Genomic DNA, 12465 nt, shown 5'->3' with positions numbered 1-12465 from the left:
CCGGAAAGGGGGTGGCCATAGGGGACAGCCCGCTATGTAGGCTGTCCCGCTAGCGCCCCCCTACGGGGGCGGTCAGCCTCTTGGATAGTGCACATCACACTTTACGGTCTACAGATTGGTGCGCACACCAGTACCACATGGATGGTGCAGCTCTTCACCTCCTGCGATGTGGACCTTAATCAGACTGCTCGCCGTTGGGACTATATGTGGAGAAGAACAGGGAAATGCAGAGGTGTCTACATCACTTCCATCGCCTCTACTCTCCGGCCTTTCTATTGGAGACTGTCTTGGCGTTGGAAGAGGAATGCTCCGTGTACAACAGTGTATTATTGGCCTTGATCATCTGATATTATATAGTCCGTCTGCATAGGTTTAAATCCCTGCCCTCTCCAGTAATGGAAATAAATGTTGGTGACAGAGCCGCCATTCTTAATTCTTATTTATTTTATATTTTTTATAACGCACCCAAGTTCGGTTTCTAAGCGCAGATCCCGGATTCGAACCTTTGTTGTTCTGCGTGGTCTTGCTAACAAGACCAGCGTGCTGCCACTGTGCCATCATCCGCTGCGTTTCCCCTATACCTGCCTCCAGACAATGATCATACCCGTGTTGACAAATGCCTTTTTCGGACCCAGTGAGCACGTACGTTTGCCCAGTATGTGGTGCTCTATGTGGAGTGGTGCACATCCCACAGAGCAGACTGCCAGCCGCTGGGGGTGTCCACAAAACAGACCTTGTGTTTTAGAAACACACCAAAAATACATAGCAAATGGAGGACAGAGCGGATGTGGTGCATATGTAAAGCAATTCGAAAAGAACTATAGTGACCCCCTGCTGCCCTCAAGATAACTGTCAAAACAGAGTTCTTATTTTGGGGTGTCTGCGGCCCCTTTTAGGACCCATCAACATGTTGGCCCACCCGCCCCTTTTTATTTGTTGGACTCTGAAGTAATTGTGACGGCCAGAGGGATTTCTACAAAGGCCCCCTGCCATTGCACCCCTTTTCACTCATGAGTATATAGTTCTGGGTCCCCCATAAGGCTCCCTGTTCAATGCCCTAGGGAATTATATCACCCTACATTAGTTTTAGGCAGTAGTCAGGTGGCAGCTGTACTTTAGTATTGGCTTGACGAGGGGGGCAAGCTATTTTACCGCATTGCCACCCCAATTTGGTAATAATTTGTGTACAAATGCATTTTTTAAAGTACTGCTTTTGGCCATTTTGTATTTTAAGGCTTCCTTTGTTCTAAAGAAGCATGATAGCCATGCTTAAAACAGTCCTTCTGCCCACACGCGCCATTTGTGAGCAAACATGGCTGCTTCCATATTGGTTTATGATGGTTTACACCAGTTTAAGTCCCTGAGCTGTTCCACTCACACTCTATGTGAGGTGTTCTGGGCTGAGACACAGTCCTCAGGGCTAACCAGAATGGTTGGGCACCTGACCCAGTTTGACTGGTGGGCTGGCATTGGCCAGCCTCTGTGAGTAGTACTGTAGAAGAGGAAACCCTGATACTTTTCATGTTGATGACTTGAATTTTCATGAGCAGCAAGTGTACTCCGCTGCTTGAGGATTTCCCGCCATTGCTGCTTTTTTAGGCTCTCATCTGGCCATACTGGCTGAATGCAGTGGCCTGTGCATATCTCCAGTTGGGATTTCTGCGACTCGAGGTCCATGCCAGGCCTGCTGTATCCTCCCGATAACTCCACTTCAGTGTTGAGTTGGGTCTTCCATATTGTGATTGGTTCCAGGACGTTTTACTGCTCCTACCTGCTGTTTACAGCTTGGGTCTTCCAAAGTGGCTCAGGCTGCTGCAGTCTCCTGGAAGAGTGGTGGGGCACGACTCCCCCACAACATACGCTCTTTGTGCCACCTCCACAGCAGCCTCCACTCAAGAGGAACCTTCCTCTGTGGCTGGGCCATGCTCCTTTGTCCACTGAGCAGCCAGCATCCGTCTTCCTAGAGTCTTCCTTGCAATTATTTTCACTGCTGGGTTGAGGTGCGCCATTGTTTGAAGGACATCTATTCTTCATTTTAGTCAGCGGGGCCTTCGTGGCCAGCTGACCCTTTCAGTAACAGCACCGCCACCCTCATTAAGGGACCCTTGCTACGATCGGACCCTTAACTTGGGCGGCGGGCCACATCGCCTCAATAGATCAGTGTGGTATATTTTTCTATGGATAAGTGTGTGAACTAATTGTACCTTTGCATCAGCCTGGTACCCCTTCCTGAGAGTTAATTCTGATAGCTCTGCTACACTACCTACCTTTAATAGAGGTTTGGCTTTCTTTTTGCCTGTGTGTTTATGCACCACCGTAGGATAAGCAGCTGTGCATCCTTCAACAGGGGCTGTAAAAAAACGGCCCTAACAAATCCGAGCAGCGCTTCCTCACAGAGGGGTTAGGCAAGCGTCACTCCACTTTCGCTGTGATCAGCTCAAAACTGATTAAGTAAATGGAGTATGGGAAAACATACGGTGATCTGGCCTTCCCCCAGGCCTGGTCACGGGAGGGAGGGAGCCCGAATCCCAAAACACCAGAATGTGCCCAAGTGAGTGAGTTTAGGCCCCCACCCAGCCCCTCCTTACGTGGAAAGATGCAGCGGAGAGCGGAAGCCAGGATGCAGCGGAGAGCCTTAGTGGAGGATGTGGCCGCAGGAAGAGCTGACAGGCACACACCCGCACCCCCATATGTGATGCAGAAGCGCCACAAGCGGGGGCCAGAGCCAGTACAGAAGCAGGCTGGCGGACGACGCAGTGCTGAACGAAGCACCAGCCTCCCACGGCGTCTGGAGAAACAGAGGGGGGCGGAGTCAGCATAACAGAGGACGCCGAGGGGGAACGCTTACACTTGGTGAAGCGTCCCAGAAAGGAGCGAGGCTCCAGCAGAGCTGGGTTCAAGACCCCCTGAACCAACAGGGAACTAAAAGCCTCCAAGAAGGCCATATACAAGCAAAGTCCTACTTGCCCACCAGGGAAGCTTATGTTAAGAAACAGCCTACAACTGGGCCTTACAGAAAGGGGGCAGCAGTTCCCCAAGGACCTCCATGTTAGAAATGTGGCTTGCCCGCGTGTTAATCGGGTGGGGCTTATGAGCCCTTATGTGCTCACTCTAAGCCCTTCCCCAGTCACCCACCCGCCCGGCAAATATAAGTTGATTGGCTAGAGTAAGTATGCCAATCCTACGAGGGGTGGGCAATTTCTGAGGTAATTGTGAAACCGTTTAGTGTGGGTTGTAGTTGGATGAGGACAGGAGGAGGATGTTCAAGAGACCAGAGGAGGAGAGTGCGGAAGGAGTGTGGAGGTTGAGACAGGGAGCCTGTGGAGTGGTTGTGCGTGGGAGTGAGAAGTGAATGTAGAAGGGGTAGAGTCGGAGTAAAAAAAAAAGGGGTGGTAGTAGTTCTGGGAGTAGTGGAGTAGTATTGGGAGTAAGAGGTGGTCGTAGAAGTAAGAGGTAGTTGTAGTAACAGTAGTAGGGTGTGGTAGTGAGAGGAGAAGCAACAGTAGAGGAGAAGTGATAATAGTAGCAGAGAGGCAGTTCTAATTGTAATTGGTTATTTATAACACGCTTAATACCCAGAGGTTTCTAAGCGTGGACCCGGGGATCGAACCTGTGTTGCTCAGTGTCTTGCTTCCAAGGCAAGCATGTTGCCCCTGAGCTGAAGTGGAAGTCGCAGAAGAGTAATGGTAGTTTGGTATGGTTTTACTAGTAGAAGAGAGATAGTGGTGACGAGGAGAAGGAGTCGTAGGAAGGAGGAAGAAATGCAACATGGAAGGAAGTAGTAAGGTGGTAGTAGGAAGTGGTAGTGGTGAGTGGAGGAAATGAGAAGCAGGAAGAAAAGTAACAAAGGGTGGATGTAGGAAGGCGGAGTGTAAGATCAGACAGATGGCTGCTGGGTGGGAGGAGAACATCTTGGGGACCCAGTGTAGGGGAGGGACAGATGAGACCATATATGGGTGACGAGTCAGTGGAACTGTGTGAATGGAGGCGCCACCCCGAACTCCCTTAGAACACTAAGCTGGCCTGGAGAGGGGAAAAAGTTAGAAGACTCCTAGGGAGTGAGTCAGCCATGGAATCGGGGAGAACACCTGTAGTATAAGGAAGTACAATAGACGGAGGTGTCACCTAGCAATACCACTAACCCCTGCTAAGGACTCCTGGGCAAGGGAGAAAGGAACGGTCAGGGTAGTCGAGATGGAGACCGGCAGCCGTGATCCAAACTGCTTCAAGAACCCTGGTTGGCCCTAAATTTTACCCGAGGACCTACAGTTCAGCCAAGCAGTGTGTGTGATATTAAACACGCTTGGAACGTCAATTGAACCTCCAAAGTGGTTATTTGATGCAGGACCCTGTCACAAAACCAAGATTAAGGAAGATTTTCAGATCATGTAACGGCAAGATAGAGACTTCACCACATTTGCTTTTGGTTTGTAGATCTCCAAATACTGCCAGACAGAGGCGTAGCCAGGATTCTCTAACAAGTTGGGCCAGAAGCTAATCTAGTTGGGCCCACCGCAGTGACATTAACATCTGAAAAACGCACACACTGCGCTGCGAGTGGGCATTTGCAGATTTCGAGTAGGCCTTGACTGCTCAGGCCCTACCCTGTCTAGGCCTCTGCTGCCAGACGGAAATATGTGCTATTTAACTCAGTAAAAAGTATGAAGTTAAAAGCCTTAATGAGCCTTAAATTAGAGCGGTCTCCTGCGAACGGAATCATTTTAGCAATGGTCAATATGTGGAAGGAAATTCATTGCAATCTTGTACGATGCTCTTTTTACTGGTGCCTTCTAAATGTGAAGTGTACACATAAATTAATGACCATCATGTCCGCCCAAATATTTTTGCATTTTTCCCGTTTTTTCTGTGGGCCGCTGTCTGCAATTAATGACTAAATTCTTTGATATAATCTTAACTAGACACATTAAAAAATATCAAAAAAAGAATCTTCGACTGTCGTAGTAGCAGAGTTTATGGACTCGGAGGTCTGTTGCACTAACCACACCGGTGGCAATTCCTCCAGCCAATCACTTCCTCCAATGTAACTGAGTGCTGCCATAATGGACAATGCGTCCAGTGGACGAGCAAGCAGACATTCCACAGGGACCCAATGCATGGGTGTTTGTCACATACTTCAGCTGTGCCAAAGACAGGGACGACATCATTGCCAATGTATCGTCTTGCCCATTCGTCCGGCCGCACCACTTACACTCATGGTAGCGTTGATTTCTGCCACGGTTTCTTCATCCGTTGGGAACTGGTAAATCTGCACCCCATTGCTGACCAGCTCACTCATGATCTTGCTTTTGAATATGTGGAGCTCATTTTTTGCAACAGTGTCAGCTTTGGCGATAATAGGGATTATGTTGACCTGTGAATAGAGGAGAGATGAGAGGAAATAAGCAAGGATGCTGAAATCATACTGAAGGCTGGTAGTTTCTTAAAAATGTGTTCTGCATTGAAATAGGTACATTTGCATTGATATTGATATTTTATTTGTATCGCGCTCATTCACAAGTGTTTCAGAGCGCGACGAAGCAAGGGAGGGGAACAAGGGAGAACAAAACCACCATCTTACTGGGCCCAGTGACATTGAGAATGCGCAAGTGCATGGGAGAGGGAAACGGTAAAGTCCATGGGAGGGGGGAGAAGAAGTGAAAAGTGCTGAGCAAGGAATAAAAATAAGTAAAAATAAATAATAAATGATAAAAAGCAACAAACAGTGGTAGTGCAGCCATTAAGTGGCAAGTGCTAAGTTTGAGGCGACAGACAGGGTTATAAGTGCAGAAAAAAAGGGAGGTCGGAGGGAGGGGGCTGTAGGGTTACAGGTACAGACCCCAGTGCAAGGGATTGCCAGGAGGCAGTGTGGGAGAGTGGCAGGTACCTGGGCCTTAAAGTCAGAGGGTTACCAAGTGCACAATGCCGAGACAGAGCAGATGAGCAGGGGAGAGGAGGAGCGAAGGCAGACACAAAGAGGACGGTCTTGAGGTGCTTCCGGAACTGGAGATGGTTCTCCTCAAGTTTGAGAGTGGCAGGGAGGCTGTTCCAGAGGGAGGCCCCAGCCAAAAACAGAGATCTAACTTCAGCTTGTTTCTTTGAATAACGACTGACCCTGAGGGAGTTCGAGGTGGAGGAGCGAAGAGCTCGAGAGGGAAGGCATTTACGGAGGGAGAGCGGAAGGTATTTTGGACCCAGGCCCCAGAAAGCTTTGCAGACAATGCAGAGGGTCTTGAAATGAATCCTTAAAGCCACTGGGAGCCAGTGGAGAGATTTTAGGGCTGGAGAGATACGATCCCAGGGCTTGAGTCCAAGGACAAGTCTTGCAGTCCTGTTCTGGATAAGTTGCATTGGCGGAGAGTAAAAGCAGGTAGATTTAGAAAGAGGCTGTTGCAATAATCCAATCTAGAGAGAACCAGGGCTCGAGAGACAGTGAGCTTCTGGGGGAAGGAGAGGAAAGTCAGAATACCTCTGAGGAGTTGCAGTAGGAAGTTTGACGTTTTAGAGACAGAGATGTGGGCAGAGAAGGAAAGCGTGGAGTCAAAGATGATCTGGAGGTTCTTAGCCTTGCAGGTGGGGGTAGGAGGAGGGCCAAAGGTGGTCGGCCAGAAAGTGAAATGAGAGGGTAAAGGTGTGTCGATGAGGAGAATCTCTGTCTTGCTGACATTCAGGCAGAGATCATTGCCTATCTGCCATTCGCGATTGGTGTGCTGCCAATCAGAGATGAGAAAACGAGAAAATGTGGCTGAGTGAAGCCTGAAAAGGAGTCGAGTGTCATCCGCATAGCACTGAAAATTGGAGCAGAAAATGGCAATGAGGTGGGCGAGAGTTGCCAGGTATTGGTTGAAAAGCCAGGGTGAGAGGTTAGACCCCTGGGCAACACCAAAGGTAGAAAGGGAGATGAAAGGAATGACGCAAGTTGGACCTGGGGGTGGTCAATCGCAGAGGAAAGAAGTCAGCCAAGCCAGTGCCTGATCGGTGATACCCATGTTGTCACAGAGACGGTTGAGCAGGATGGTATGGTTGACCGTGTCAAAGGCAGAAGAGAGATCGAGTAAGATGAGGAGAGAGAGGATGTTAGAGTCAAGGCTGGAGAGCAGATCTTCACAGATGTTCAGGAGAGCAGATTCCATGCTTCTGGCAGCTCTAAAGCCAGACTGATGGTCGTGGAGACAACCAACAGAATCAGAGTGCAGGTTAAGCTGCGAGATGGCCAGCTTTTCCAGGAGTTTGCTCAGAAAAAAAGTGATGGAGACTGGGTGATAGTTGGCTGGGCAAGAAGGGTCAGCTCTGGGTTTCACAAGAGAGTGCTTCAGAGGGAGGGGAAGACTCCTGAGGCGAAGGAGAGGTAGCAGAAATCAGCCAGGGCAGGAGCGACAGTGTCAATGTGGTCCTTGATGGTTTTGGAAGCACAGGGAGGAACCCGTTTGGACAAAAGCTTCATAGATCGGACTTGTCTAGCAACCTCGTCAGGGGAGAAAAGAGGAAAGGATGAGAAAGAGGGTTGAGGGGTGGCTGTGGGAGGGCCAGAGTTCACAGAAGGAGAGGGGAGAAAAGGAGGAGAGGATGAGAGAGTGGACAGGATATCATGGGTTTTTGAGATGAAGTGAGATGCAAGGGCCATGCAAAGGGCCTGGGAGGCGACAGGAGAGGTAGAGACGGCAGCAGGGTTGGTCAGCTCCTTGCACATTTTAAAGAGTTCAGCCGAGTTGTTAGATGCCAGAGAGACATGGGCTTGGATGTGGGCTCTCTTCTTAGTGTGGACAGAGAGTCAGTAACATATGTAACATTCTGTAACATGTGCCGTTTCTGTATTTTGTAAAAAAAGAATAATTAAAAAAAGAAGAAAACATGCCTATTGCAGTCCCTAACAACTCCCATGGTTCATGCCAGGTGTGAAAGTCCTGCACTGTTCAGATGCAACAAGAGGCTTTTAGTGCCTGGAGCCCACTTTAAAGATATAGGGGCTCATTATATGGATGACGGTGCAGGAAAGAATTGGTGGTAACATAACTGCCATGCTACGAGTATGGCCCTGGAGTGAGGGGGATGGGGGGGGATTACCTCCAGCATCATGCTGGAGGTAAATCCTCCCACTGTCAGCAGAAAAAAATCGGTGGAATTACTGTAGCGGTAATTCTGCCGGCAGTAATTCAAAACAAAATGGGGATTTACTCTGCCACGGTCACTTGTAATCCGACGGTAATTCGGCCGGACCAAGTGGCGGTAACAGTCATTCAGTGGGGCGGTATTCGGGCAGATTCACCACCGGAATACTGCCCAACTCGCAATGAGACCCATAGCACCTGCAGCAGCGGGACAACAATCACACATTTTTGCAGTGGTGCTAAAAACTGAGCAAATGCACTTAGCACCAGTGTTGCTGCTTGCGTAATACGGAGTGGAGCAAACTGGATTTGCCCCAATTCAGATTAACTAAACATATTTCTACTTGGATAAAATGAAGCAGTCTTTTTTGCACTATAAATAAACTGCATGATCTAGAAAGAAACAAGATTTTGCCTCAAGCAAAGTCATCTTTCACCCTGGAAACATTGGCAAAACCATTTAATTGGTTAGTTGGGGACATGGGATGTTGCTGCTGTGCTTTAGCAGGAATGAGATTACAAAAAGGCCTTTTTTATAAGAACCCATGGTTGTGTTTGGCTCATCCAGGGTCCCCTATACTGCCCCGCCCAGCTCTCATGGTAATATCTTACTTCAGATAGGCTACCTTGCTGGTACGGTTATGCTGGGTTACAGTATTACCTGTCCAGTATACTACATTATGCAATCTTCGCCATGTTCTCCCCACCTCTGAAATGCTGTGCTTGCTCAGGTTTGATAGGCTGCACTATATTATTTCATGTTACACTGTCATGTAAAGCTGCTGCGGCATGTTACAAAATGTTGGTGTTTTAGGATGTCTGTTTTTTTCTTCCCAAATGCATCTTAGGTAGAAATGTTACCCTACAATTGTGCCTTTTAATGTCCACCTTGCTTTTGCTTGTATGGGGTTGATCCCCCGCCCCTCCCCCTCCGCTCCCCGACAAATGCCTCTTGGTCTTCCACTTCCTCCCTCACTGCACCTGCACATAAGTTTGCTCTATCCATGTGTTTACTTTTTTCTTTCTTTCTTTTTCAATAGTCCCTTCATATTTTTAGTTTTGGTTTGGCTATAAGGTGGCGCTTTAGGTCCCCCCTTAAAGTCGGAATAAAATGCTTTCGAGTACAACTAGGGAGAGAGGGCATATGAGGAGAGTCGCAATGCTTGTAAGTGTTTGGTTATTTACCCACTCATGGACTGCCTATGGCCGTGCGAATCCCTAAAACCAATTCCACCCAATAGCTTTCCTTCCCTGTCCAAAACACAGCCTCATGGGATCTCTTTGAGCCAACTTTATCAAGCCTTAAAATCAAACTATGCACAGGAAATGCCTGGCAGGGATTTTTCAACTAAGCCTTCTGGGAGCTAATGGTGTAATTGGAGCTGTACATGCGCTACTAGTGTAATAAATAGGTATTAACCAGGTCTGCTTTTAGCCACTTGACTTCTAAGCAGTATCCATGTCCTTCGTTGAAGTCCTGTTAAAAACCAGCATTAGCAAAGCCAACAGTTTTGTCTTGTGTATAGGTATTAGGTAGGCATTTGCCAGGCTCTGCCATTATATGACGAGGCATGGGCACCACTTTTAAGTGGCAACTAGAATGGTCAGTTAGTACCATTACCGCAATGATTGGCAAATACCATTCCCATGCCTACATAAAAGCCAATGCCAATGCTTTTTCATCTTGTAAGAAGTTAAAGGTCTTGGTTTTAATGTCATTTTGCTCATTTTCGTTATTTATCACCACCCATCCCTCCAAATCCTTTTCTTTGGGCCATAGTGCCCGTTAGGTTATACCAGCTGATTCTTCATGTTACACAGCGTCATGTTTTGTCATTTGCTTATTAATGCCATGTTGACTTGTCTGACATTGCTTCAAAGCAGTTATAAGGAGACATGCAAAACACGCACATACAAGACATAATACACATAAGCAGCACTCGGTTCATGAAAAAGTCCATAAAACCCAAAGTCCACCTGCAAACATAAGCTTGTAACCATACTCTACACCCATGGAGGGCCCAATATCTCTTCCCCCCCCCCCTTCTTACAGGACAAGTTAACTGCAGCCCAGGAAAAGAGTGGCAGCCGACATTAAAATCACGCATATGAACTCTAAGAAGAGCCCAGGCTCATCCAGAGAGGTGCCCAGGCTCATCCAGAGAGGTGCCCAGGCTCATCCAGAGAGGTACCCAGCCTCCCCCGGCACTACACCATCCCCACCAGAGCAGCAACAGTCCAAACCCCGTCCTCATTTATGAGCCGCCGTAGTTTCTCGAAGCTTTCCCGTCTATAGAATCTGGAAGTTCATGGCCGAGGGAGTGAATAGAAGGGTCGTTGTTCTCCAGTTACCCGTGCATCGTGTCTATACAGTAACACTGACAGGATGCAGCCGAGTCACAGAAAGGGCAGCTGCGGCAACCGCCGGAGGTAAATACACGGTTGCAGATGTGCCTGCGGGCGGGCCCACAGCACTCCGGGCATTTGCATCCAGTCAGGCGCCAGATCGTAGTCGTCTTTTGCATGAATGTGTGACTGAAATAGAGTGGCCTTCAGCCTCTTACATAACAGGCAGTCTCTTGCAGCCTCGTACAGGCCACAGATTATACCATGTTACTAATACATCTGGCACAGGGGCATTGCCCCTTCTACTATGGGCAAACAGTATGGTGGCAGACTATGCACAAACAATTCACTTAACTTAAAGCTGTTGCAGTTGTAGATAAACTACCAGCTTTCAACTATTTGACAGGCTTGAATTAAGAACAACAAATATTACTCCAACTTAATGCGATAATTAACTCCAACCGAGGCTGAGCCTCATTTACATCAGCGGTAACCGCCGGCAGGCGGATCACGCCGGCGGCCAGCTCCAAGGCCACTCTAAGGCCTGTTGAGAGCCTGTTTGGAGCATCAGGAGCCAGGGGCCACGGACCATTAATCTTTTGTGAGTAGTGGGAATACCCTCAGTCTATACTATTGTGCTTTCTGGTATGCCCTCTGCTACTCCGCACCCATAAACATTTGAACTCGGTTTCTTTAACTGTTTGCTACATATGCTAATGCTTCCAACGCCACCGCCTCTATGCTTTACTGCTGCCACCTCTTTAATAGTACAGGCATCCTTAGCCCTTAGTGCTCCATGCCTCATGACTGCTATTTGGCCGTGCCCTATGGTCGCTAACGTACAACCGCAACTGTGTTGTGCCCTATGGTCGCCTAGACCCCACTTGCATTGTGTTGTGCCCTATGGTCGCCCAGACCCCACCTGCATTGTGTTGTGCCCTATGGTCGCCCAGACCCCACTTGCATTGTGTTGTGCCCTATGGTCGCCCAGACCCCACTTGCATTGTGTTGTGCCCTATGGTCGCCCAGACCCCACTTGCATTGTGTTGTGCCCTATGGTCGCCCAGACCCCACTTGCATTGTGTTGTGCCCTATGGTCGCCCAGACCCCACTTGCATTGTGTTGTGCCCTATGGTCGCTTAGACCATACTTGCATTGTGTTGTGCCCTATGGTCGCTCAGACCCCACTTGCATTGTGTTGTGCCCTATGGTCGCCTAGACCATACTTGCATTGTGTTGTGCCCTATGGTCGCCTAGACCCCACTTGCATTGTGTTGTGCCCCATGGTCGCCTAGACCCCACTTGCATTGTGTTGTGCCCTATGGTCGCCTAGACCCCACCTGCATTGTGTTGTGCCCTATGGTCGCCTAGACCTCATTCGCATTGTGTTGTGCCCTATGGTCACCTAGACCCCACTTGCATTGTGTTGTGCCCTATGGTCGCCTAGACCCCACTTGCATTGTGTTGTGCCCTATGGTCGCCTAGACCCCACCTACATTGTGTTGTGCCCTATGGTCGCCTAGACCTCATTCGCATTGTGTTGTGCCCTACCTATAACGCCTATGCCCCCTTCACGCCACTCCCCTGTACATTACCTTAGCCCCAGCATGCTACTCTGCCTGACTGCGATCATGTTCCCTTTCTGTGTCATGCAAAGTAACATACCCTGCACTGGCAACAGTTACCTAGCCTATAATAATGGTTTAGTCAGACCCGCCTGCCCAAGACACCACCCGATCACCTGCCCTACACCATTCCTGCCCACCACACCAGCCTTCCCCCCGGATACCAAGTCCGCCCTTCCCACCCATAGACATGCACACGTTCCGCATGTCGCAGCTAACACACACCTAGCTGTCTATAAGCAGAACCCCATCAACACGAGAGCATCTTGCCCTACCATTGACTACAACACCTCTACATTAGCTAACCCAACCAACTCCCGTAACACTACCCTCATCCCCTCCGATCGGAATTCGAGACTTGGCGCTAGAACCCACTACAGACCTAGCAA

The 12465-nt window shown here is 48.9% G+C and overlaps 1 protein-coding gene across 12 annotated transcripts in view; it reads right to left on the bottom strand.

The window, feature by feature from the left end:
* Positions 1 to 12465, bottom strand: part of SEPTIN11 (septin 11) — a 462217-nt gene that overhangs the window by 58864 nt on the left and 390888 nt on the right. For all 12 annotated transcript variants that reach the window (XR_011280410.1, XR_011280409.1, XR_011280413.1 and 9 more), the window contains one exon: positions 5210 to 5371. Coding sequence is in view for 5 of the 12 variants with exons in the window: in XM_069626333.1 (XP_069482434.1) it covers positions 5210 to 5371 (162 nt within the window). In the remaining 7 variants the exon portion in view is untranslated. The remainder of the gene's footprint in view (positions 1 to 5209; positions 5372 to 12465) is intronic.

Source organism: Ambystoma mexicanum, chromosome 6p (assembly GCF_040938575.1).
Source record: "Ambystoma mexicanum isolate Mex_15411 chromosome 6p, UKY_AmexF1_1, whole genome shotgun sequence".
In the NCBI taxonomy this organism is placed as follows: Eukaryota; Metazoa; Chordata; class Amphibia; order Caudata; family Ambystomatidae; genus Ambystoma; species Ambystoma mexicanum.
The sequence above is the reverse complement of the archived record's forward strand: the minus strand, read 5'-3'. Positions and strand labels throughout refer to the sequence as shown.